Source organism: Protopterus annectens, chromosome 1.part2 (assembly GCF_019279795.1).
Source record: "Protopterus annectens isolate FY-2018-M chromosome 1.part2, PAN1.0, whole genome shotgun sequence".
Taxonomy (NCBI): Eukaryota; Metazoa; Chordata; order Ceratodontiformes; family Protopteridae; genus Protopterus; species Protopterus annectens.
This window is the reverse complement of record NC_056727.1, coordinates 103,648,756-103,676,750: the sequence shown is the minus strand read 5'-3', so window position 1 is coordinate 103,676,750 and position 27,995 is coordinate 103,648,756. Positions and strand designations below refer to the sequence as shown.

At 42.4% G+C, this 27,995-nt stretch overlaps 1 protein-coding gene across 1 annotated transcript in view; it reads left to right on the top strand.

The window, feature by feature from the left end:
• The window catches only part of ASB3 (ankyrin repeat and SOCS box containing 3), a 1,155,430-nt gene that overhangs the window by 853,162 nt on the left and 274,273 nt on the right, over positions 1–27,995 (top strand). The window contains exon 7 of the mRNA XM_044055058.1: positions 26,617–26,868. Within this exon, the coding sequence (XP_043910993.1) occupies positions 26,617–26,868 (252 nt within the window). The remainder of the gene's footprint in view (positions 1–26,616; positions 26,869–27,995) is intronic.

The window sequence follows — 27,995 nt, the reverse complement described above, 5'->3', positions numbered from 1 at the left end:
TGAGCAGAAGTAATGGCTGAACACACCCAGCAGTTTGCCACTTTAGGAGGGTTGCACTTCTCTTGGTGGAAGGAAAACGGTATTTGTGATGTTCAGTGAGAAATGCAGCTGCAGGGCAAAGATGATTGCAGTGTTAATTCTAAAGTTGTAGTGCTGTTGAAATGGAAATAACTGCAGTGGCTGTTCAAGGAATTGTAGGCAGGGGTCAGTTATTCTGGCTCAATAGTTACTATGACTCCCAAATGGCACTCAGTCATTTGATTTGCACGATGTATCTAAAGTTAGGTAATCTGAATCACTGGGTCATGACATCATGTCATATAATCCTCTCATTCAGTGGTCACAGGGTGGGTATTGGCTTGGGTCTGACTGGAAACCCCAGGGTCAGGGTCCATGGTAGGGATAGCTGCTCCTAGTCCTGATGGTCCTCTGTTTCTCACATTTCCAGGTGACTTTCCCTCAGCGGTATGGATTTTTCTGTTGTGGGAAACTGTGATCCATGTTGTTGAACCAGCACGTTGGATGGCTGTGGCTGTTGCTTTTGTGAGGTTGACCAGGAAAGGATCTTTTTGGCTGGGTTGATATGAATGATGTCAGGTAAATGATCTAATATATATCCTATCACCATGTTTGATGTCATGTCTGGAGGAGGGAATCAGGCTGCTGTTGAGCTGATGGTATTTAGGAGTGGATCTGCTGCAGAACAGAAACAAGTTTTTACAAATAGTAAAATTGTTTTATCAATATTTTAGTCTTTGAGAGGCTTGGAGGAAATGAGAGCAGTAATACTGAATAGTCATATTCATTTTTTTTTATACTGTTACACTATCTGGCTAGTGAAAAGGTGTTTCTATCTAACTGGATGCAGCGTGGAACACCAAACTTTAGAATGAATAACTTTCTGGTTACAGTAAAAGCATTTTATTTGTATAGACTTTAACTTAATCAGAAAATATGTCTACGATTACCAATAAATAACAAAGAGTTTGACATTTAGGCAGCTCAAAGAAAACAAAACGGTTTCCATGATTTTTATGTTATGTTTGTAAAACATTATATTGATTGCATACCTGTCATAATCATATGCTGGATAACACTAGAACTGTAAGGGGCATATCAGTTAAATGAATGTGGTGCTACTAGCCCTTCACCCAGATGGCACCATAACAAGTCCAGTGAATGGCAGCAGCCATCACATATCCACCTTACCTTTTTGGAGTCTCCAGCCTGTTCTTCAAAAGACAACACTTCTTGTAATGATACAACAACATTTTTTGTGTGAAATAACTGCAAAATGAAAGGCCAGAGTTATATACAACATGCATTCTCTTCAGTCACAATATCTGCAAGGGAATTCTCTTTTTATAATGTAAGAGCAGCAGTCTTGTGGGCAGTACATTTAATGACAGAATTTTATGATTTTAAATATCTTCTTTCCCTCTACAGTGTTCCATCCTCATGAATTACCACTCAAGCATAATGCAAATCTGTGAAAATAGTAACTGGTTTATCTTTATGCTTCAGTGATGGCGATCAGTTCTGCAAGTTGAGCAGACACATTTCCATTTAATTGTAGGATTAAAAGTAGGATTTGATCTATAGTGCCAAGAGAAAATGTTGCCGTGAGTGAGCGAGTTATCTTCTTTGCGAATACAGGATTTGTCTACAGACAGGATGAGTTCTGGATATCTGTCACAGATAATCTAGGAGAAAGTACATGGCTAAAAAAAAGCGCACACAATCAGAAGTTTTTTTTATCCCTGTTAAAATTAAAGATACACGATTTAAAGGTGGATTAAAAAAGAAAATTCTAAGCTTGTTTCCCGCCTTTTCTATAGGTTGTCTAGTCCAGATACAGATTTAATGTATCCAGGACTGTTTGTAAGCTTCTGAGCTCCCACGCCTTTCTGTGTTGGAGGGAAGCCTTCTAGCTTAATTTTGTTTCTTAGAACTAGCCATTTTTTCTAGTTTCAGTACTCAAATCTGTTTTTTTGAGCTCAGCACTTGTTCAGAACTCATTGTAAGCACTAAATAAGCTACAAATTACTACAGCACTCAACTTTCCTAACTTGTCTAGAGGAAAACAGTTTTTAGTACTTAATAAATAAGCACCTATCCAGGCATGTCTAAGGGTCAGCTCCCGGTGTTTTCTCCTGTCTACCTGATGAATCTGGGCATCTTGGGGCAATGCAGCAATTGCCTCATGTACAGAAGACAACCCTCTCCTCCTACCATCCAACACTACAACCTGTGAGAGATGCACTTTTATATAACCAAACTAGAAGCAAAGCTCTCTTCACCCAAGACTGGACTAGACAGTCAAAAGGAGAAGGTAAACACTTGCACAACACCACACTCATCACATAGTCCCTCAAAATGCATAGAAACACAAAACACACACCTACATTCGCGGAGGCTCTCAAAAAAAATCTACCCAAGCAATAGCGACCTCCAAAGCAGAAACGCAAGCAACCTCCACCCCCCCAACACAACCCAAATGACACACAGCCCATAAACTCAGTGTGCCACTCAACCACAGCCCATAAGGCATAACAACGTACCCAACACTCTAGTCATAGGTGCCTCTATAGTCAGGCACACTGATGTTCCATTCACCAGACTAAACAAGGAGAAAGTTACTGTCAGCTACCTGTCAGGTGCCAGGATCCGCCACATAACGCATGCACTCAGGTCACTCCACAGCAAGTATAAATATGACTCTGTCATTGTCCATGTTGGTGTGATTGACCTGAAATGTACCTCCCTAAACTACATGAAAAGAGACATGGAGGAGCTTTCTGATCTTGTAGCCCAGGCAGGTATGACCCTAACCCTGAGTAGCATCCTGCCATCACCCAGAATGATACCACAGTACAAGGAAAACATGACTGACTTCAACAATTGGCTAAGCTTCTGATGTCTTTCAAAGGGGATCCAGTATCTGTCTGCCTGGGATGACATGATCGACAAACTACGATGCTTTGCCAGAGATGGCCTGCACCTGTCACCCTTGGGATTCTGGATACTGGCTAAGGCTCTTGCCACCCCTATAGTGCCTTTTTTAGGCAAGATTCAAATGACAAATTCACCACTGTAACAGGTACAAGCAAGCAAAATCTGAGGGTAATGCTACTTAATGCTAGAAGTCTAAACCTCAAAATGCACTCACTCGAGGCACTCCTTAAAATGGAGAACATCAACATCTGTGCAGTGACAGAGACCTGGTTCAAGGCTCCAGAGAGCACCCCCTGCATTACCAGGCTATAATTCATACCACACCTTTCGGCCACCTAACATGGACCGAAGCACTAAAGGTGGAGGCGTGTCCATATTCATTAAGGATATCCACACCTCCAGGTTAGTTGCTCAGCATAATGCATCTGAGATTATCCAAGTGTAACTAACTCTGGGCGAGACCGCAATGCAAATTGTAGCTTGCTACAGATCCCCCACCATGCCCCAGGATTCCCACTCCTCATTTCTTGTTGCACTGGAAAATATTAAGGTACAACCTAACACCCTAATAATGGGCGATTTCAATTACCCCACCATTAACTGGGAAAACAGCTCATGTACCAACTCTTGTGCTCAACGTTTTCTGGAATTCATAAATTCCAATACCTTGATCAACTTATCCGCACCCCCACCAGGGGCAGCAATATCCTAGACTTGGTCATTACCAACATGGGCAACTGGTGTTCCACACCAGAGGTCAATTCCTTGTTGGTCAGATCCAACCACAAGCAAATCACCCTAGACATCCACATCCCACCCCCACCCCCATTAGGGAAACCACCGTAAACAATTTCTCCAAAGCCAACTTCACGCTTCTTAAGACAGAAGTGGCAAACTTCACGACACCCATGCTGATGGACAATAGAGATACGACTGCTGAATCCTATACAATTGCACTTTATAAGCATTTACACGAGTGCATGGATTGTGCAATCCCTAACAGAACTCAGATGCTATCCTCCACAAAAAGGAAGCCAATCTTGTGGTCCCCTGCTATAAACAAACTCTACAACAGAAGAAAGAAACTGTTGCAAAAAAAGAGTAAAATCCCATGATTGGAGGAACTCCGTGGTTAGCCTCATTAAGAAGCTGAGATCCCTCATAAAATCCTCCAAAGCTAGTTACGAAAACAAAATCGCCACTGATTCTAAAGACAACCACAAAGCATTCTATGGCTATGTCAAAAATCTCAATGGCAACAATCAGATCTGCTCTGAGTTACAGCACAATGGCACTAAATATACGGAACCAACTGATGTTGCCAAAATCCTGGCAGATAGGTTCAATGCTAACTTTACCCCTCTCTCATCCCCTAAAGGGCCCATCTCTATACGGGAAGAATGCAAAGTACCTGTAATCATGGCTGCACAGGTAAAAAACACACTCTCCAAAGCCTAGAACACAGCATCCACGGGAACTGACAACATTCCAGGCTGCGTTCTACATGAACTACAGAACAAACTGGCATCCCACCTAAGTACCATGTTCAGTCATAGCCTCACCTCAGGCTTTGTACCCACTGAATGGCACACAGCAACGGTTATCCCACTCCACAAAGGGGGAGCCACCACAGACCCCGGGAACTACCGCCCCATTAGCCTGACAAGCCTGGTCTGCAAGTCTATGGAGTGTATCATCATGGAACTTATAAACAATGATATTGGTAATCTCCAAACTCTGGACCCTACCCAGTTCGGGTTTGTAAAAGGCAGATCATGTCTCCTAAACCTGATAGACTTCTTTGAAGAGGTCACCAAAGCCATAGATGAGGGTAAGGTGGTTCACACAGCCTATCTAGATCTCGCCAAGGCTTTTGACACCATCCCCCACTCTGGAATTTTAGACAAACTCACTAAACTAAGTATAAATCCCTATGTCACAAGATGGGTTGCCAACTGGCTCACTGACAGAACCCACACTGTGAAAGTAGCAGACTCTAAATCCAACTTCAGACCAGTGACAAGTGGAGTACCACAGGGTTCAGTCCTAGGTCCTCTCCTGTTTGGTATCTACTTCTCTGAAGTACAGGCTAACACAGAAGGTCTTTGGTTAACAAAGTTCGCAGGTGACTGTAAACTAGGAGCCATAATCAAAACTCCTAACGATGTGGACATCCTACAAAAGGGCCTCACTGAGACGGATGCCTGGTGTCAAAGCCGTGGCCTCAAGCCCAATGCCAAAAAGTGCATTGTCATTCCTTTTGGTAGAAACTCTGTACCCATGAACTACCACATAGGCGGTAGTCTACTTAACACCGAAGTGTGAAGAGAGATCTTGGGACACAGATGGACAGTAGTCTCTCCTTTGATAATCACATCACCACAGTAGTCAGGAAATCCTTCTATGTGGCACACCTCATCACAAAAGGTTTCTCATCCAGGAAAAAAGAGGTCATTGTTCCCCTCTACTCATCACTCATTAGACCCATTATAGAGTACAATGCCCCTTTTGGTATGTACCTCACAAGACATCTACAACAACTGGAAAGGCCACAGAAATACCTCACAAAGAGGATTACCGGCCTCAAACAGATGCCCTACGCAGACTGTCTCAAAAAACTCCAGCTTTAATCTGTCGCATATCGCCTACTCAGAGGCGATCTCTGCCTAACATACAAAGCCATGCCAAACCCAGTGCTGTTGGACATGCTCCATGTAAAGAAATCCCAATCCCTCCGAGCTACACGCTCTAGGGACCTAAACCTTGTCACCACAATAAACAGAACATGCTGGAGGGATAGATTCCTGTCCCAGAGACTTCCCATACTATGGAACAAACTACCTATCTATATCAAACAAAGCTCCTCATTAGCACTCTTTAAATCTTGATGATTGGATGGGAGATAGGAAATTCACCCCGGGGATCACTTCTGTGGCTCTGCTTGACAGGGGCACAGGAAAATAATTTTCTTGGTTGGCAAAAGCCAGGGTACCGTTTGGCTAGGCTTATATAGGCCCTAGGGCCAATAGCCTAGTACCTACCTATGAACCTATACCTAATAATGTTCAGGGAAGAGATATTTAATAGTGAAAGTTTATATTAAGAAGTTGAAATTCAGACGTACTGAGTTTCTTTGTAATAACAAGGTGTCTACAGAATGTGTAACTGCAACAAAGGTTGTATATCCAAGTGTAAATGAAAATGCTATATCTAGTGTCCTGGCAACCTCTGTCACTGCCCTAAAGCAGTGTGGGAGAGCTGCTGCTACAGGATTTGTTTGTGGTATAATATGCTACAAGTCTAAGAACATTATTTCTATGCTCTGTTAATAAGCCTAATGCTACTGTGTTGTGTTTACAACAGAATAAGAAGAATTCCTTTGAGTAACTGGTAAGCCAAGTGCACAAGGGTTAAGGGTGAGGGTTTTCAGATAAATGCATACATTCTTGTGGTGCAGTCCTGAAATGTCTCTGTTTTGGGATGTCTGTCAAAAAAACATAAATAAAAGCAACTAATGCAAAATTCGGAATTCTTTGTCTACAATAACCTTGTAATCTAAGGAAAGCACGGAGCTGCTTCAAGGTTATAGTGTGTAATGCAGACTAAATAGCAGAAAACTGAGAGGGAAGAATGTGACCTGCTTTTGGAGAAATAGATTGTCCTAGGTACAGCACCTAAGGCTTTCACAACTGCAAATTGTTTTTGTCATTTTGTAAGTAAAAGCAACTAGAGTAGACAAAAGACAAAAACAAGAAATGTTACTAAGAGAAAAAGTGGGGGGGGGGGATTAAAACTGAGAATTTTAGTTGGGTTAAGTAGGAATAACTACTGAATTTGTAACTCAGAAGTCTTAATCTAATGCTTTGGTTACTTAACATGTAGTATGAGTGTGGTACATACACTTTTAGTTTGCACTACAATTCCGTGATGAAATAGTACTAAAATTTCATGTTCATGTTTCTTGTCTGTTAAGAATAGAATTGGAATAATATATCTATAGGTTCATAGGTAAGTACTAGGCTAGCTGTCCTTGTGGGCCATTTTAAGTCTAACATTTTTCCCTTTTTGTGTTTGAAATAACCTATCCCATTTGGTTATAAATTGGTCTTACCTATCCCATGGTCAATAATTACCTTAAATAAGAATAACTGAGATCATACCATACATAATTTGAGGGGATCCGTGGGTGGGATAAAGCATTTAGGAGCTGCCTATGTCCATTCTTGGGGTAAATTTTCTTTCCCATCCATAGATGTAAGTTGCACTTGAAAATGGGCAGGATGACCTTTGTTTTGTGTGGATAGGGAGTCTGTTCCACAGCAGCGGTATCCTCTGTGATATATACTTGTCTCTCCAAACTATTCTGTTGATGTTACAGAGAAGGTTTAGGTCCCTAGACTAAGTATTTCTGATGCCATTTGACTTGCTGACATGTAGCAAATCCATCAGTAATAGGTTGAAGGATGCCTTTTATGCCAGATACTGGTCACCTCTTAGCAGTCTGTAGGATACAGAGTATAGTGGCAGGGCTTTGAGTCGGTCTGTGTAGGGCATGTTGTTTTTAGGGTTTGTATCCTTCTAGTAAGGTATATGTGTGGGTGTTCGTGGTTGCATGTGTCTGGACAGATACATGCCAAAGGGAACATTATAATCAGTGACTGGCCTAATGATGGCTGAATAAAGCATGCCTATGGCATCCCTAGTTTTAGACAGTCCTTTTTGTTTTTAAGCTGTGCAATATGGAAGGACTTTCTTACAACAGTAGATATTTGTTGGCTGAATGTTAGGTCACTGTCCACATAAGTTCCCAAATCCCTAACAACTGGGTCAACTCTTAGAGGTGTATTGTCATTGTGGTAGTTCCCTGGGGTAGCTGGTTAGCCAAAAGATGCAGTAATGCATTTTTGGTATTTAGTTTCAGACCTTGATTTTGACACCAATTATTTATTTGAGACAAACAAACCTTCCTGCAAGATGGCAATGACTGCTCCCAGATTGGATTGATCTGCAAACTTAATCAGCCAAAGCCCAAGTAGATGCCAAACAGGAGAGGTCCCAGCACAGAACCTTGGTGGTCTCCACTGGTGACTGGTCTCTTTGTGGAGGTAACTGCTCCTATTTTGAGTATCTACATTTTATCTGTGAGTCAGATGGCAATCCAGTGGCTGACATAGGGGGTTTATTCACAGTTTATTTAGATTTTCTTCTATACCTGACTGGGGAACTGTGTCAAAAGCTTTGGCCAGGATGAGGTATGCGGTGTGTACAGTTTTGCCTTCATCCATTGCTTTGGTGACCTTCTCAAAAAATCCACCAGATTGAGTAAGCATCCAAATTGAGACAGGTCCACTGTTAGGAGTTCCCTTTGTCCTGATTGATTACTTCCATGATGTCTTTCCATGGCTTTACATATGAGGCTGGTCAAATTTATGGTTCTGTAATTACCTAGGTCTATGGAAGGTCTTCCCTTATGCAGGGGAATGATTGTAAGACCCCGCGGTGGTGGTGCTGCGGTAGCGTTGTCACCTCACAGTAAGATGCTGTCCTTTTCGATTCTCAGCTAGAACGTCTTCTGCGTGGAGACATGCGTGAATGGGTGTATCTTCGTTGAAGTTTGTGCGTCAGGGCTGGTAACTCGGCACGTAAAAATCAACTACCAATCATTGGCGGACCGGAGTTCCGCTGTGGCGACTCCTAACCGGGAAAAGCCGAAAGACACAAACCGAGATTAAGTGGTGGTGTTAGAGGTATAGCTAAATCATGCTTCATGCTATTTAAGATGCATCCCGGGGTATTGTCAGGACACATCGGTACAGTGTTTTTAGCTTTTGATAGCATTTATAGAACTTGGTCTTGTTTGATAGCTGGAGGCGAGCCAGTTTCAGGTATGTCTTGAGGGACAGACTGAGGGGAGAGAGGGGTAAAGCTGGAGCTAAATGTATGGGCCAGTAGTTTAGCAATATCTTCGGCCACAATTTAGGTAACATTGTTTACAGTCAGCTCAGCACATCGCTGCATTGTGCTTGAGATTATGAACATAACTGAAAAAAATAAAAACTTGTGATCGTCTTTGACTTCGGTAGCTATTTTAGTCTCATATTTGGCTTTGCTAGATTTTATTTAGCTCCTGAATTGTTTATTACAGTGACAATGGCTCTAACATTCTGGGAATTATTCTTGTTACTTCTGGTCAAAATTATTTTCCTTTTATTATAAAGCTTGTTCATATTAAGGTTCCACCAAGTGGCTTTCTTGTGGGGATTTATTTATTTTATTTATTTATTTATTTTACATTTGATTACTTCGTGAGTGTCCGGCTGGGTGCCCATTTTTATTGGAGACCCAGGGAGAAAAGCTCCATATAAAACAACAATTCACAGTTATACAGAGAAATAAGACAAAAATGGGTGGTACAAGTAAGATAGTAAAAACAGAAAGCATCAACTGGGAGTTGTATGTACAATAAAATGCATCATCATCATTGTGCTGTAAATTCAGTCAAATGCAGGCCACTCTGGAATAACATTGGGTGAGAACAATATACACAGTGTATGAGATAGAGACATTGACTGCCAAAATTAGTAAATATATAAAGTGGCTTATCCGTCATTAGTGTCAGAAAGTAGTATAGGATCCCTAGTCTGGGTTGGAGCAAGGACATAGCCAGTGGTTGGAAAATTATTCTCTGAGACTTTACTTGAATATGGAGGTGTTGTCAATACTGAGGGTGCGCTGAGGTAACAGGTTCCAAGACTTAGAAATAATGTTGGAGTAGAGTGAGTCACTGAAACTGTAGATTTGGTTTCTTTTAGCAGAAGTTTATCAGAGGAACGTAGTTGTCTGATGGTAGAGTCAGCTTGGATTAAATCTTTTAGGTCAGGGCAGTTGTTTGGTTTGGCTAAAATTATATGTGCAAGAGTGAGTTGGTTTAGTTGAAGGGGTTTGCCCTGCATTTGTTCTTATGGGGTCCAGCTGCATAGATGCAGCTGTTTACATGCTGGTATAGTGTGGTGGTGTATATTCAGTGAAATTAACGGGGTTTGGTAAGGATTTGAAGTTTGCCATTTTATCACTTAGGAGTAGGTAGTTTGTGTTAAAGAAATTTCTAAAAGTACCTTGTGTGGATGGGACCTCTGGTTTGTTTTATTTTGAAGCAGATTGCTTTATGGTCAGACCTAACAAATGATAAAAATATGCAAAGGACAAGATGCTTCCGTAATGGTAAGTACAAGATCCAAGATTTTATTTCCTCTAGTAGATATTCTAGTTGTTCCAAGGCATTTGTATTGACAAAGTCCAGAAATCTGTGTGCTTGTGCACTAGTGGTGGTGTAGGTTTCCCAGACTGTAGATAGATAGTTTAGATCACCTAGGAAGTGGTACTGGGTTTAATACTGGGTGATTCTAGCTCCTGTAGATAGGTGTTGTGGCATTCTTTTGTCTTAGAGGGAGTTCTGTATTTAGCTAATGTGTGGTACCTCTCTGAATGTTATTTGGAAATGAAGAAGCTCTAGTGCATCATGCTGCTTCACCTGCCTTGATGCGAGTCTCCTCTGCATGTAGACTGATACACCTCCACTTTTTCCCATCCTGTGCAGTAGCGGGTATAAATGTGTGGAAGGCTTTATAGCCCTGCACAGCCAGAATGCTCTCTGCTATTTTAAACTATGTCTCTGTCACTACACAGACTTCGGTGTTTTTCAGGGTGAGAAGAGCTTGTAGGAAGTGGAGTTTCTTGTTCAGGCTCCTAACCTTGGTCAGTCACACCTTCATATTTTCCTTTGCTAATTTCATTATGTTGGTAGGTTTATCAGACTGACATTACCTGAAAAAAGTACTGTAGAGTGGATAATGTCTTTACCAGTAATCAAAATCTTAGATTGGAGAGATGCAGGCCATCCCTGTCAAAGCAGCCTGGTCTGTCGATCATATCATCCCAGGCTGATAAATATTGAACCCCCTTGAATGACACCAAAAACTAAGCCAGTTATTTTTTGCTCATATGGTGGCATCATCCTAGGAGAAGGTAAAATACTGCTCAATGCTCATACTGCCTGGGAAACATAGTCTTAGAGCACCGTCATGTCTCTCTTATAATCCAAGAAGGTACGCCTCAAGTTATTGACACAGGCATGAAGTATGACAGAGTCATGCTGGGTACTTGTTCAAGGACTTGAGTGTAGGTGTGATCTGATGGATTCTGGCACCAGAGAAGCAACTAACCTTCACTCTTTCCTTGCTCAGCCTAAGAGGCACATATGTATGCTTCACAATGGAGTCACCTATAACAAGAATGTTTGGTTGGGCTGTTGCCTGTCTTACATGCTCAGCATCTGTGCCTTTGGGACTCTTCTTACTTCATGAGGAAGTCGTCTTAATGTACTGAGTGTGCTTTGTGCCTGTGTTGTGTTTTTGGAGATCTTTGAAGTTTAGGCAAGTTAATATTTAGAATTTCAGCGTGTATGGCAATGACGAAGTTTGAAAATTCATTTTACAGATTCTCATCTTTAATGTAGTCTACTCCATTGTCATGGCAAGTTTGCAGCTGTTGTGTGATGGAATGAAGGGATGAGTTACCACTGAAGTTATCAGGTGGCTGTTCAATTCCTAGGATAGCAGTGTCTGTCTATACTGGGTGGGTACAAATCAGACAATATTGGTTTATTTGAAATGTATATTGTAATTTATGCATTAAATCTCTAGCCAGCAGTCTGCGCATTGCAGACGTTTCTATAAAGAAAGCATGTTTGCTGTGCAGAGGCTTTACCTAAATAGGCACAGGCATGTTTTTTCAGCCAGTAGTGGAATTTCCATCTGTACAGAATATTTAGAAAGCAGGAGGGTTATTGTATCAGATAATGCTACCATGGAGATTTAGTGATTGTAGAAGTGAATGCTTATATCTTGCACTTTAATTTAAACAAACCTTGTTCATCGATAGGTAGCTAAGGAAATAACTGTGATTTGTATTCATAACTGTGCTAGCAGTCTTCCTGCCAGGCAGTGTTCAAGGATGGTGGTTATGGAGTTTCAGTTGGAGGAAAGCTGCTAAATTTTCCCGGGCATATCTTGCTGTAAGAATAAATTATGCTGTCTTGTGTTCGCAGTAAAGGGTTAGTGTTATGCATAGCTGAATTTTTATGATGCAGGAAGGGACACCAGTTCCTCAAATGTTTTTTCTCACCCTCTGTTAAAACACAAGTTACTGTTTGAATTAGTTTGTGCAGGCATTTTCATATTGTTAGTGCTCTTGTGGTCCTACTAGAACTTTTTTTTTCTTGTTTTGATTTTGTATAATTTGATTTTTATGTGTCAGTCATCTTGTCTGCTATTTCTCAACTGCTTGTGAGATTATGTCGGAATGCTCTGTGTGTGTGTGTGTGTGTGTGTGTGTGTGTGTGTGTGTGTGTGTGTGTGTGTGTGTGTGTGATCGATCTGTTTACAATCTGTAATTGGAGGATGCTAGGAAAATCTGTAGTAGGAGTAATACCCAAATGCTGACCAGTAGTTACACAGTGTTTTATAAGGAGGTGGTGGGCAGATTGCAATGGGTAGCTTTCAGCTAAAATAGATGTGATATCTGATTTTTTTTTTTTACCAGCTATGTCAAGGGATACAATCCCCATGGTCATTGTTGTGTCTTTCGGCTTTTCCCAGTTAGGGGTCGCCATAGCGAAACTCCTGTCCGCTAATGATTGGCAGTCGATTTTTATGTGCCGAGTTGCCAGCTCTGACGCACAACCTTCAACGAAGGTACGCCCATTCACGCATGTCTCCACACAGAAGACGCTCTAGCTGAGAATCGAACAGGACAACGTCTTACTGTGAGGCGACAACGCTACTGCAGCACCACCACCGCAGCTACAGAATCCCCATGGTCATCCTGGTGTTAAATTATAACTCTCTTATAGGTTGATAGGTGTGTCCTAGGCTAATGGCTCTCGGGCCTTTACAAGCCTAACCCATAGGATTACCCTGGCATCATGCCACCTGGCCTTAGTTCCCAGTGCCTCTGTCGAGTAGAGCCACTGGAGTGATCCCCGGGGTGAATTTTCTATTTCCTATCCACTCATCCAGATTTCTCTTGAAGAGGGCCAGTGAGGTGCTTTGTTTGACATGTATGGGAAGTCTATTTCATAGCATGGGCAGTCTCTGGGTTATGAACCTGTCCCTCCAGCACATTCTGTTGATTGTGGTAATGAGGCTGAGGTCTTTGGAGCGTGTGGTGCAGAGGGATTAGGATTTCTTTAGCTATAGCATTTCTAACAGAGCTGGGTCAGACATGGCTTTGTAAGTCAAGCAGAGATCGCCTCTACAAAACAGGAATAGTTGGGGTTTTTTGAGTCTGTCCATATAGGACAAATGTTTAAGGCCTAGGATCCTCTTTGTGAGGTACTTTTGTGGCCTCTCCAGTTGTTGCAAGTGTCTAGTGAGGTACATGCCAAATGGGGTATTGTACTCGATGACTGGCCTAATGAGGGAAGAGTAGAGGGAGGCAATGACCTCTTTCTTCCTGGATGCAAAACCCTTACTAATGAGATGTGCCACATAGAAGGACTTTCTGACCACAGTGGCAATGTGGTAGTCAAAAGAGAGGTCGCTGTCAACCTGTGTTCTCAGATCTCTTATAACGCCTTCTGTGTTAAGTGGACTACCATCAGTGTGGTAATTCATGGGAACTGTGTTTTTCCTAAAGGGGATGACGACACATTTGTGGCATTGAGCTTAAGGCCATGGTTCTGACACCAGTCGTTGGTCTCAGTGAGGCCTTTCTGTAGGATGTCAACATCATTTGGGGAGTTAATGGCTCCCAACTTGCAATAGTGTGCGAACTTTGTCAGTCCCTTCGTGTTAGCCTGGACTTCTGAGAACTAGATACCAAACAGGAGAGGACCCAGGACCAATCCCTGTGGGACTCCACTCGTGACTGGTCGGCAGTCTGACTTGGAGTCCGCTACTTTCACACTGTGAGTTCTGTCTGTGAGCCAGTTTGCAACTCACCTAGTGATGTAGGGGGTTGATGCCTAGCTTAGTGAGTTTTTTCTATGATTCCTGAGTGGAGGATGATAACAAAGGCCTTGGCCAGATCAAGGTAGGCTGTGTGAACCACCTTGCCTTCATCCACAGCTCTGGAGACTGGCTCAAATAAGTCAAGCAAGTTGAGCAGGCATGATCTACCCTTCACAAAATCAAACTGTGTGGGATTCTGAGTTTGGAGATTCCATATATCCTTGTTTATTAGGTCCGTGATGATGTGTTCCATAGCTTTGCATGTCCGACTTGTCAAGCTAATAGGGCGATAGCTCCCAGGGTCTGTAGTCACTCCTCCTTTGTGGAGGGGGATGACTATAGCAGTGCGCCATTCGGTAGGGACAAAGCCTGAGGTGAGGCTGTGACTGAACAGGGTCTATGTTAAAACATCGAACGCTTAAAAAGCAAACAATGATTTATCTAGCCCATGTAAGCAAAAGCTTACAATCTCGAATGCTTAGAACAGCAATTTTTTTCCAAGGGAAAAAACTCACTGTTCGACCCCCCCCCCCCGACTTAAATATACTAACTCCGAGATCGCACTACAGTCACGAAAATGATAAAGAAACTGAAGTGGCCAAGCAATTTCTTTCCCGGGGATAGAATTCTGCTTATATGCAGTTTCACTATTTTGCCTTTTTGTGCTTTCAAGTTTGATCAAGACGCATTCGAAAGAATGTGTCTTCGATCATTTAATAGGAACCCATTGAACAGGCCACAAAGGTGAGGTGCCATTTCGCTCTGTAGTTCATGTAGAACACAGCCATGGATATTGTCAGGTCACATAGAAGCTGTATTCTTGGCCTTGGGCAGTGCTGTTTTAACCTGTGCAGCAGTAATACTGGATGCCTGGCAATCTACTGGTATTGTGATTGGTCCTTGGGGGGGGGTTAAAGTTGGCACTGAATCGTTCAGCCAGTATATTGGCAATATCTGTTGACTCTGTATAGGAGGTACCATTTTGCAATAGCTCAGAGCAAATCTGGATATTGTCATTGAGATTCTTTAGATAACTATAAGAAGGCCTTGTGGTTGTCATTACTATCTGCTGCAATTCTGTTTTCATAGCTAGCTTTAGAGGATTTGATGAGGGAGCTCAACTTTTTGTTGAGGTAGATAAGGGAGTTTTTCCAGTCATGGGACTTCTCCTTATTCTGCATCGGTTTCCTCCTTCTGTTGTGGAGTTTGTTTATGGTAGGGGACCACCCAATTGGCTTCCTTTTTTGGAGGGGACTTTCTTGGTTCTATTGGGTATAGCGAGATCCATGCATTTGTTTACATGTTCGTACAGTGCATTGGTGTATGATTCGGCAGTCATGCAACTATTCTTCATTTGCATGGGTGCCGTGAAGTTAGCCACCTCTGTTTTTAGGAGCCCAAACTTATCTTTGAAGATTTTTTTCATGGTGGTTACCTTTGCTGGGGGGGGGGGTGGATTTCCAAGGTGATTAGTTTGTGGTTGGATCTAACCAGGGATGAGTTGACTATTTGTGTAGAGCAACGGTCATCCATGTTAGTAATGACCAGGTCAGGGATGTTGCTACCTCTAGTTGAGGTGTGAATGAGCTGGTCCAGGGCATTGGAATTAATGAATTCCAGGAATCGTTGGGCAAGTGTATTGGTACATGAGTAGTCTTCCCAGTTAATAGAGGGGTAGTTGAAGTTGCCTAGTATGAGAGTGTTAGGTTGGACCCTAATATTCTCCAGGGTGCTTAGGAATGTGTAGTGTGAATCTTGGAACATGGTTGGGGACCTATAACAGGCTACAACCTGAATCACTGACTAACCCAGTGTTAGCTGCACTTGAAGTAGCTCTGATGCATTATGTTGGGCTACCAGTCTGGAGGTGTGCGCATCCTTTATGAATATGGAAACACCACCGCCTTTGGAGCTTTGGTCCAAGTTCTAGGGCCGAAAGGTGTAGAATGAGTAGTGCAGGTGTGCTTTCTGCTGCCTTGAACCAGGTCTCTGTTGCAGCACAAATGTCGATGTTCTCCATTTTAAGGAGTGCTTCGCATGAGTGCATTTTGAGATTTAGACTTCTAGCATTGAGCAGCATGACCCTCAGATTGCATTTTGTTTGTAGCTGTTATGATGGTAATTTGGTCTTTGGAACACCATCTAAAAAAGGCATGATCGGGGTGGCAAGAGCCTTGGCCAGTATCTGGAAGCTCAGGGATGACAGATGCAGGCCATCTTTGGCAAAGCATCGAGGTCTGTCAATCATATCATCCCAGTCAGAGAGATACTGAATCCTCAGAAGCTTAACCAATTGTTGAAATCAATCATTTTCTACTTGTACTGTGGTATCATTCTGGGTGACTGCAGGATGCTGCTCAGGGCTAGGGTCATACCCGCCTGGGCTACATAATCAGATAGCCCTTCCATGTCTCTTTTCATGTAGTTCAGGGAGGTACATCTCAGGTCATTCACACCCGCATGTACAATGACAGAGTCATATTTGTACCTGTTGTTGAGGGACCTGAGTGCGTGCGTTATGTGGCAGATCCTGGCACCTGACAGGCAGCTGACTGTTGCTTTCTCCTTATTCAGCCTAGTGAGTGGGACATCGGTGTGCCTCACTATCAAGTCACCTATGACTAGTGTGCTGGGCATGCTGTTTTGCCTTTGGGGCTTTGGTTGAGTGGCACACTTTAGGAGAGTTATGTGTTTCGTGATTACTATTGTGTTGTGGTGGTCGAGTGTGTTTCTGCCTTGGGAGGTCTCTGCTGTTTGGGTAGATTTTTATTGAGAGCCTCCACGAAGGTGGGTGTGTAGTTTGTGTTTTTATGTGAAGGGAGTGCTGGTGTGTGTTCTGGAGAGCTATGTATTTCATGTGGTGTGGTGCAAGTATTAACCTTCTCCTCTTGACCAGCTATTCCAGTCTTGGCTGGAGAGTGCGTGGCTTCCAATTTGGATATATAAGTGCATCTCTTGCAAGTCTGAGTGTTGGGAGGTAAGAGGAGAGGGGTGTCTGTGTACATGAGGCAGTTGCTACATTGCCTCAGGATGCCCAAGTTCACCAGGTTAATAGGAGAAAGCACATGTAACTGACCTTTAGACGTGCCTGTAGGGGTGGGCATTAATAATAAATACTGGAGCTGTTCCCTTGTAGAACATTTAGTGCTGGTTGCACTTTTTTGTGCTATAATAATTGCTCCAAGAAGTCTAGTATGGTAAATTGCTAGACTAATAAGCTAGTAAAAGTGCAGGAGAGGAGAGAACTAGCAGATCTAAGGGAAAATTGAAGAGCAGACTTTGGCACCTCTCAAAAGCTTACAAACAATCCTGGATACAGCAAATCTGGACTAGACTAGTTACAAGAAAGGTGGGAAACGAGCTTAAATGCGGCTTTTAAACCAGAAGGTTGAAAGAGATGGAAAAATTGCCCAAACAGCCAATAAGCTACACATTCTGGGCTAGAAACCATTCTTGTGGTAGATAGGCTACCTAGTACTTAACCCTCCCACTGATGAACTAGAAGGCTTCCCTCCAACACAGAAAGGCTTGGAGGGTTCAGAAGCTTACAAACAGTCCTGGATACAGCAAATCTGTATCTGGACTAGACTAGTTACAGGAAAGGCAGGAAACAAGCTTAAAAGCAGCTAAAACAGCACTAAATACAATTCAAGTGCAGTGCAAGCTACTGCACTTGAGTGTATAGCAATATTAAAGCAAATACAGTTTAATTAAATGCAAGTTATTCAAACTGTATTCTGAAATAAATTCAGTTATTGTTTTATTCAACTCTGAACAGTTAAAAAGTGCCAAAATATAAACTTGTCAGCTGAGAAGCACACTCCGTCAGAACACAAGGAGATTCTAGCAACGTTTTTTTTTTTTTTTTTTTTTGTAAAGTGGAAAGAGAGAAAGGAGAAACAGAAGATAATTCAAGTTGAAGGACCTAAGTGGGTTGGCCTTCTCAAATGTTCTCTCTATATTAGAGTGAGCTAATGACACTAGACTGGTATAGAGTTGAACAGATGGGACTGTCTGAAATCAAAATATGATCTCACTGTACTTGGTTGAGTGAGCACATGAGATGGACCCAGGAGGAGTGTTCAAACATATATTTACAGGAGGGGTGACAAATTCAAAGCCACCAAGATTAATACCACAACAGGAAGAGGGAGGGAAGGCGGGGAAACTAACTGCAGAGAGACAGAGGGACCACAATATTCAGTGAAACAAATAAACAGAAAAATAAATTGAAACAAATAAACAGAAAAATAAAATGCAGTATTATCTTTAACACTGCAAGTTTGTATTTATTTCAGCTTGTAATACAGTTGATGTAGGTATATAGCAGCCAGCCAAACAGCACAGATATTCAGCAGAAATAAATTCACAGATAAGTGACTAACACTTATAAGCACAGAGAAATCCTGTAGGCTAAGGGTTCAACACCTTAAACGAAACACCTTTACTCAAACAGTGTCAATTTCAAGAGCAAAGGGTATCCGTATGGTTTCACAGCGCCATTTATAGGTTCATAGGTTCATACTAGGCTATCTGCCCTAGGGCATTTATAAGCCTAGCCAGAATGTGTTTGGCTTTCGCCACCCATTTTAAATTTATTTTGCTATGCCCTTTTTCGAGGTTAGTATACTGTGCCTCTGTCTAACAGTGACACAGAAGTGATACCCGGGGTAAACCTATGATCTCCCATCCACTCATCAAGATTCCTCTTAAAGAGAGTCAATGAGGGATTCTGCCTAACCTGGACTGGGATTTTATTCCAGAGTGAAGGGAGCCTCTGGGTTATGAATCTGTCCCTCCAGCATGTCCTATTTATTTCAGTGCTGAGGTTCAATTCTCTCGAGCGCGTAGCTCGATGGGATTTGGATTTTCTGAGGTGCAGCATGTCCCTTAATTCCCGGTTGGACATGGCTTTATATGTCAGGCACAGATCGCCTCTGAACAGGCGGTATGCCACTGAGTAGAGCTAGAGTTTCTTTAACCGGGCAGCATATGGCATCTGTTTGAGCCCTTTGATCCTCTTGGTGAGGTACTTTTGGGGTCTTTCCAGTTGCTGTAGGTGTCTGGTAAGGTACATCCCAAAAGGGGCATTGTACTCAATTATGGGCCTGATGAGGGATGAGTAAAGAGGCACGATGACCTCCCCTGATCTAGATGTGAATCCCTTCATGATTAGGTGAGCTATATAAAATGTTTTTCTAACCCACGTGGTTGTCAAATGAGAGATTGCTATCAACTTGGGTCCCCAGGTCCCTAATTACTTCTTCTGTACTTAATGGATTACCACCTATGTGGTAATTTGTGGGCACTTTGTTTTTGCCAAAGGGGATGACTATACACTTTTTGGCATTTAGCTTGAGGCCATGGCTCTGGCACCAGTTGTCTGTTTCTATGAGGCCCTTTTGGAGGATGCTTGTGTCGGCTGGAGAGTCGATTATGGCGCCCAGTTTGCAGTCATCTGCTTAGTTCCGGGAAAAGGTGAAGAAAATCCCCAGTGAAAGCAGCCCCGTTCCGGAAACTGCATCTAATGTGCATATTTTTCAAACGTGTTGTCTTATAAACAGTGTAGAAAAAGTGCAGCAACTACAGAATAGTGTTTTGAAAGAGAAATTCCAAATACTTATAAACGTGTTTTACATGTGGATATTAATAGGCACACAACTATTGCACGATAGTTTTCCGTTATGGCTAAAATGTAATAATTATCTGTGACAGGAAAATAAGTGTGTGTATGTGGCCCACTTTAACAGCAGCTGTGAGGTCTGCGAGTGTCTGCTTAGACTGCAAGCGCTTGTTTGGAAGTGTTGCCCCAATAACGGAAAAGTACCATTATCTTTAACACTGCAAGTTTGTACTTATCTCAGCTTGTAATACAGTTGAAGTAGGTATATAGCAGCCAGCCAAACAGCACAGATATTCAGCAGAATTACCTTACCTGATGTTCTGTCTTGCTAGCATTATATTTTAAACTTCTTACAATAGATTTGTTTTCCTAATTTTTACTTTCTTCCTGGCAGTCATTAAAGCTGCCCAGCAGGAGGTTTCTTATCAAAAGTTCCTCTCTCTTGGAACTGCAGTGAGCTCAGACTGTTTCACCAAATAATTACAGCTGTCTCAACCATACTTATTAAATATATAATCTGGCCATAATCTGTTTTTTTAAACCACTTGTACTGGTGCCCATTATAAACACCATTTTTATATCAAACGGTTAAGAATGCAGCTATACTTAAGAATTCTCTCTGTTGTTTTCTTTTATTGTTGATTAAAACCTACTCTTACACCTGAGGAGGATAGTCTGATATTGTGGCAAGGATCCTTGTATTTGTTGCTTAGACCCAGCTAGCACACAGTGGAATAAACTAGTATAGTTAATTGCACATGCAATTTACCTGCTCACCTACAATCAAATCAGATGTAGAGAGTATTAGTAAAATTTACTTGCAGAGATTGCAAACTCTTCTGAAGGTGAGAGAAATAAAAAAAAAATTGTAATGACACAGCAGAAGTCTTCCTGACAGAAAATCTGTCAACACTGGGCCCAATCGCAGTCTCTAATACAGTAGCACATAAACAGCTTGGAAATCTGAGTCTACACAGCACCAAACTGTTAAGGAAAGATGCAAAACTCAGACTTCAGCCATGTAAATAATCTTTATTTGAAGTTCGGGTAGGAGACAAAGTAAAATAAACATATGCCTGCATCTCCCCAAGCAAAGGGAGAGCTCTTATTTTTATAGTAAAAAATCACATGGTATAAATGAAGCATTATTTAGATGACCTGACCAGAAAGAACAATGCATATTACATCTTCATGCTTTTCTTATTGTAACTTTGTCCATACTGAATAACTAATTCTATTTCTGTATAGCTGAGTTAACAAAGCATGAGAATATGCTTGTCAGGAGAAGAAGAAATAACATTCTGAGCCACATGGGCCTAGGCTCCATTTCAGTTCAAGATGGATTCCTTTCTTGATTTATTTTCTCTTAGAAGATCTAATTTCTTCATAGGTGAAGTCAATGTTTGATTCAGATCTATGTAGATGTTCTGGAATGTTGTTTCCATTTAGATTATATCTATGGAAAATATACAGATAGTTATCGCGCGAAGACAGAGTAAAATACAGAGTATGAATATTGGGGTACATATTTAAAATCTGATTTTTTAGGTTTACATGTGTACTGTATGGCTCATATTTTGTACATCTTTATTACTAGCTTTGAGAAGCTGTGATGCATAAATTGATGTTCATCTTGTTTCACTGTTGCAGTCATTACAATTGGGTTATCCTGCTGGCAGGCTACCCGCAGTCGGCCTGAATTCCAAAGTCTAGGTCCAGTGTTGGTTGCTGTCGCCTCCTCCCTGACGTCAGTGCGCCAGGGGTATAAAAGATGCAGCCGATGCCATTTTCTTCAGTCTTTCTTGCCGTGCGGTGCCTGAAGCAAAAGCAGTTCGCAAGTGCCCTTCGGCCGACTCCTGAGATTTTCATGTTCGAATTTCAGATCCGAGGTCTTCATTAAAAGCTATGTACCCTGTTAGGGAAATTTTTCTTGCTCCAGACCGATGTCAGAAGAAGTTAATAATTGTATTTCTTGTGGGAAGTAAATACCTCATAAGGACTTCCATTCTTACTGCATTCCTTGCCTAGGCCCTGATCACGACATTGCTAATTGTCGGTTTTGTGCTAGATTTATCCAACACACTATTAAGCGTCGGTACGATTTTGCTTTTCACTATTTTGGCAGAAAAATTAATTACAAGATGTTGTCGGATAGCCATCCGACTACTGCAATTCAAAAGAAACGCAAAGAAAAAGAAAAGGACAGGCATCCGAGGTCCAAAACTGACGACGAGGCTTCTTCTAAGCCATTCGCCGGTTCTCAGTGAGGCGCCTTCGCAAACCCTGACACCCACTACTTTAGAGCCGCAGGCTGCTTCCAACTCCCACGTGGAGCCGACTAAGCCGCTGGAAACTTAAGGTATTAGAACCTCGGAAACTGTTCCCTCAGATGGGTCTGGAGCCACTGAGCAGGCATCGGCTTCTGAGGGTGTTTTCAGGCCTACACAGTTATATGTTAAAATGACTTCAGCTTCAAAGGCAAAGACTAAAGCATCTCTAAAGACAAAGAAACAAGTACAACAGCCCCTTGGACAGGCCTCCATGCCTAAAAAACAGATGCTCAAAATGGCCAAGACCTAATTACTTTGATCAGGGGTTCCCATCCCCCTCCTGATAAGAGGCCTAGGCAAGAGACAGAATATGACTCTTCAAATCAGGTTTCCATTTCTTCTGATTCCTCTTCTGATCAGGAATACTCTCTTCCTCCCTATGAGGATTCTGATGCTGAAGAATCTACCCCTTCAGCCTCTGCTCCTGAGGATTATTCTTTTGGGGAAACTCTGCATACCATGAGGGAGCATTTCCACTGGGAGAGCCAAGATTATTCAGAATCTAAGAAAAGGCTCAGAAACTTCCTTTTACTTACCTCAGCACAGGTCCCTTGCTATTCCACCTGTGCTAGACATTGTAGATGATATATTTTCAGAGTCCAGTTTGACTCCTAACTCTTTACCTCCAGCTCCTGTTAAGCCAGGCAGATACTACAAGGTTCCTGAATCACATAAATTTATTTTTAAGAACCCTGCTGCTGACCCAGAAACTCTCTCTCAAGGTCCCAAAGGGGTCAAGGCTTCCACTGCAAAAAACCCTACCCCCTCTGACAGGGATTCTAGGGCACTGGACAGATGGGGGAAAAAAGATTTACACTTCTGCTACCTTGGCTATAAGGGCTTTAAATTGTCAGTTTCATATGCTGAGCATGTTAAAGCAAAATTATTAGATGCTCCATTACAGCATGATACCTTGTTTGGTGTTAAAGCAGAAGAAGTGTTGAAGAAAATGGAGGACAAAGCTAAATCTATGCAAGCAGTCAAGGATTTTTTACAGGTACAGCCTCCCAAGATTTAGCCGGCACTGGCCTACAAAGAATTGGTCCTTTCCAGTGTCAGACAGACCACAAAGAGGCAGATACAGACGCCGTAGAGGCAGATCCCAGCCCCAAGGCTCATACAGGTCTAAACAATGGGGTGATTCTACCTCCAAAAGCGGAGAAGACAAATCACAGCCATACAGGAAACAGTCCCAATGACTTCCCCCTGCCTGAGCCAAGCACTTACCTTCTGGCAGCACCTTTAGGGGGAAAACTAGCACTTTTTTCTCAAAATTGGCACATAATAACCCAGGACAAATGGGTCTTGGATATAGTGTCACAAGGCTACAGGTTTCACTTTCACACCATGCCAAGGGCAAACGGTTTGCCGGACTTGCCAAAAAATCAATGGACAGAGGCACAAAAGCAAGTGTCATCCCTCATGGATATGAGGGCCATTCATTAAGTACCACAGCAAGAGCAGGGACAAGGATTTTACTCAAGACTGTTCTTGGTGCCCAGAAAGGACAAAACTTGGAGACCAATACTGGACCTATCTATTCTAAACACATACCTGGATATTCCAATATTCCAAATGTTGACTCTGCAGCAGCTTCTGCCCATGCTGGGCAGGAAGGCTTGGCTTGTGACTTAGACCTAAAAGAGGCATACCTGCATGTCCCAGTCAGACAATCATGCAGAAGGTACCTCAGATTCATAGCTGGCTCAATGCACTACTAATTATCTGCACTGCCCTTTGGCTTATCTACTGTGCCCAGGGTCTTCACAAAATGCCTGGCTCCAGTAATTGCATTTTGCAGACAAAGAGGAATACAAATATATCCTTACTTGGATGACTGCCTTATTCAAGCAGAGAACAAGGACATTCTACTACAGCATCTGGCATTTGTAAAAAGATTACTAACATGCCTAGGGTACACAGTAAAACGAAAAGAAATCAAAACTAGTACCCTCTCAAGAGATAATATTCCTGGGTGCAAGCTTAAATACAACTGCCCAGATGGCTTATCTCATGCCAGACAAACAAAGGCAACTGACTACTTATTTCAAAATGTTGGCAACAAAGACCCAGTTATCTGCAAGAAAAATTCTGCAGGCTTTGGGCTTCATGCATTCTGCTAATTCCATATTTAAGACTGCATATGAGGAAACTTCAATGTATCTAAAAAGTGTTTGGACTCAACATTGCCACTTCCTGGAAACAATAATTACCCTCATTCCCTGCCTGCAACAGGAGTTTCGATGGTGGGCAAAGGTCAGTCACAACAACAAGGGACAGCCATTTGTTTTACCCACAGCCAGGCAGATATTAACAACAGATGCATCAGATTATGCCTGGGGGGCCCACATGGCAGGAAGATGTATTCAGGGCACATGGTCCGCAAGCCAAATGCATCTACATATCAACCAAAAAGAGATGCTAGCTATTCAGAATGCCCTGACAGCCTTCAAGGATCTACTTCATCCGGGACAACTACTGATAAAGACAGACAATACTACAGTCATGTGGTACATAAAAAGCAGGGAGGCACTCATTCCTACCCCTTATGCAGACTAGCCATGAATTTGTGGGACACAGCATTGACTTACCAAATACATCTGCAGGCACAATTCCTGCCAGGAAAGATAAATACTCTGGCAGATGAACGAAGCAGAAACCTCATGGATCCCCACGAGTGGAAATTGGATCCGCACGTCTTCAGCATGATAATAAGGAATTAGGGATGCCCGGACATAGATCTATTTGCCTCCCCTCACAACTGCCAACTGAAGAGATTCTGCACAAGGACTTATCACAAGCAAGCATGGAAAGTGGATGCTCTGTCTTTCAGCTGGAAAAACTTAACAGTCTATGCCTTTCCTCCACTGCCTGTCCTCCCCAAGGTACTCCTAAAAGTCAGACAAGAGGCACCAAAAATGATACTGATTGCCCCAGACTGGCCCCACCAGCACTGGTACCCAGTCCTAAGGAACTTGTCTCAATACCCAGCCTGGACATTACCTCAGCTTCCTCACTTACTGTCCCAACACAACAATCAAATCCTGCACAGCCAACTCAAGACCTTAAATCTGGCAGCATGGCAGATAATGTAGTCATTCAAAACACACCTCTCTCTAAAGCGGTGATGGATGTTATTTTGGAGGCCAGGAGGCCTAGTACCAGAAAATCTTATGCTGAAAAATGGAAGAGATTCTGTGCTTGGAACCAGGCACAAGGTTTTGACACGACTGTACCAAATATTCCTCACATTTTGCAATATTTAACTGAGATGCTGGACAAAGGCCTATCCTTTTCATCAATTAAGATTCATGCCTCTGCCATTTCATCTCATTACAATACAGAGCCACCTATTTTTTGTCATCCTTTATTAAGGCAGTACCTCAGAGGAGCCAAAAACTTAAGGTCTCCTAGGAGATCACCAATTCCTGCATGGGACCTCAATTATGTCTTGGAAAAACTCACCCTGCCTCTTTTTGAGCCAGCCTCTTCAGCTAATATAAAGTTTTTATCATGGAAAACAGCTCTGCTCCCAGCAATAACCTCTGCAAGACTAGTCTCAGAGCTACAGGCACTCATGGCTGTGGAACCTTTTATCATTTTCCATCCAGACAGGGTTTCTCTGAGGACAAACCCAACATTTATGCCTAAGGTAGTGTCCAGTGTGGCCCTTAACCAAACTATTCATTTGCCTACTTTTTACCCAAATCCACAGAATAAGGGTGAGCGACTTCTGCATTCTTTGGACATACACAGACAGCCAAAGCTATCAGAAAGACTGAGCAATTACTAGTGGCATATGCTGCAGGATCTCAAGGAAAGGCTATCTCAAAGCAGACTGTTTCAAAGTGGATAGGCCACTGCATTCATTTCTGCTATTCACAACATGGCAAATCAGTGCCTAAGGGCATTAGGCCACATTCAACCAGAGCAGCAGCCACTTCAGCAGCCTTCCTCAGAGGAGTACCAACCAAAGACATTTTAGAGCCTGCATCCTGGAGTTCAGTGCACACTTTTACAAAGCACTATCACTTACCACTCTACTCTAAATCCAAGGCAGGCTTTGCCACTGCAGTTCTGCAGGGCCTCATAGCCGCTCCTAATCCTATTTAGCTCCAGCCTCCCAACGTTAGCTTTGGGATTCAACCCAATTGTAATGACTGCAACAGTGAAACACGATGAACATAGTACAGTTGTGTACTTGCCATAAATGTAGATGTTCGAGTGTATTCACTGCTGCAGTCCAGGTTACCCTCCCACCATCCCCCTTGTCTTTGCTGGAACTTATCTGTACTTCTCTATTCTATACAACCTATGTGGTGTATTTGCTGGTAGATGAAGGAAAAGTTTACCTTGGTGCATGCATGCTTTATTGAAATATTTTTAGCCTTCCCTTTTGGGGGCACTTGACATCTGGGGCAAGAAAAACTGAAGAAAATGGTGTCGGCTGCATCTTTTATACCCCTGACGCACTGACGTCAGGGAGGAGGAGACTGCAACCAACACCGGACCTAGACTTTGGAATTCAGGCAGACTGCGGGTAGCTTGCCAGCACGATAACCCAATTGTAATGACTGCAACAGTGAATACACTCGAACATCTACATTTATGGTAAGTGCTCAACTGTACTTTATACATTGTCACATACTTTTAATGCTGATAAACTTGCTTACTTACCCTCAACTTGTGTTCTTTTTAGATCTTACAGAATCGTGTTCATACTTCTTGAGTACAATGCGACACTGAAAGAAAATCATTTGACATATTGTCTAGGTTGGCAAGATTCTTCCGTATTCCGACACTTGTTGAAAAAGGGGTGTCCACTGCCATCCAGCAAACACTTGCCATTGTTTATAGAATTTGGAGTTGCAGTCCAGGAAAAATATAAAGAATGGTTACCGTATCTTATAAATGCTGGATTTAATCCGTTGCATCTACTTACTGAATTATGGTAGGTACAGTGGATAACATATTTAAATTGCAGTTCACAAAAATTGCATTGTGCTCTACTGTATTTTTATGCTGTCTATTTTTTAAAAAAAGAAAGATGTTATGCTTGCATTTACATTTGTATACATATTCCCTCTGTATACAAACAGGTGAGCTCCAGAGTCTAAGGTTAAAACTATTCCAAAACAAACCTTTAGCTCAGTCCCAATTCCCTTAGCTCTACTCATCCTTAAAGAGTTTGCTAGCAACATTTGGTTTCTGTAAGCTGAAAAGCTCTAACATAGTGCATTGTCTTACTTACATTTCCTGGCTCCTGATTGTTTTTTTTCTTTTCTTTTCTTTTTGGAATTCCTCCTGCTGGGGTTGCTGTGTTCACTCCATTCGCCCTTTGGCATCACTGCGCTCCCCTACCCTGCCCACATTTCCCTCCCACCCCCAGTGCTTCTACTCTTGAGCACTAGGCAGCACTCCGTCACTCTATCCATCCAATTAGATGCACTTCCTGTTATCCTGTTTCCTCCTAGACCTATAACATGCTCACGCTTCACCTATCACTTCTTACTACACTCTCTCACCTCACTACTTATCACCACAACGCATTCCAGACACCCACTTTTCATCACATCACAAACCCACCTTACCATACTACTCCATGTACATATCTCACCATCAGCCCTACACTTTTTAATATTACTACCCTCCAATATTTTCCATTTAAATTAATACCTACTAAAGATAGTCACTATAATCCTCTGTTATTCAACAATGAGCTTATCAAACGATTGAAACTACTTACCTCTTGGCTACTGCTTAATGGTGACATCCACCCAAACCCTGGACCACTCTCAGATGACACCAACCCATCTAATCACTCTAGTCTCAACACCCCTGTGATGCCTGTGCCCTGGCCCAGCAAACAAGGAGCCTCAATCCTCACCACTAACACCAGAGAGGGTGTCTCGTATATGAAGGAAAGAATAACAAATACACAAAGCAAAGTGCAATTTCCCTTAAGAGCACACAGAGATCACAGTCAGTCTGGGGCTGGTTGCTCCCTTGCTCTCCAGGTCCCCAATAAAACTCCCCACTGGCACAGCTATAGGGTCCAGATCTCAGTCTAGCTGGGCA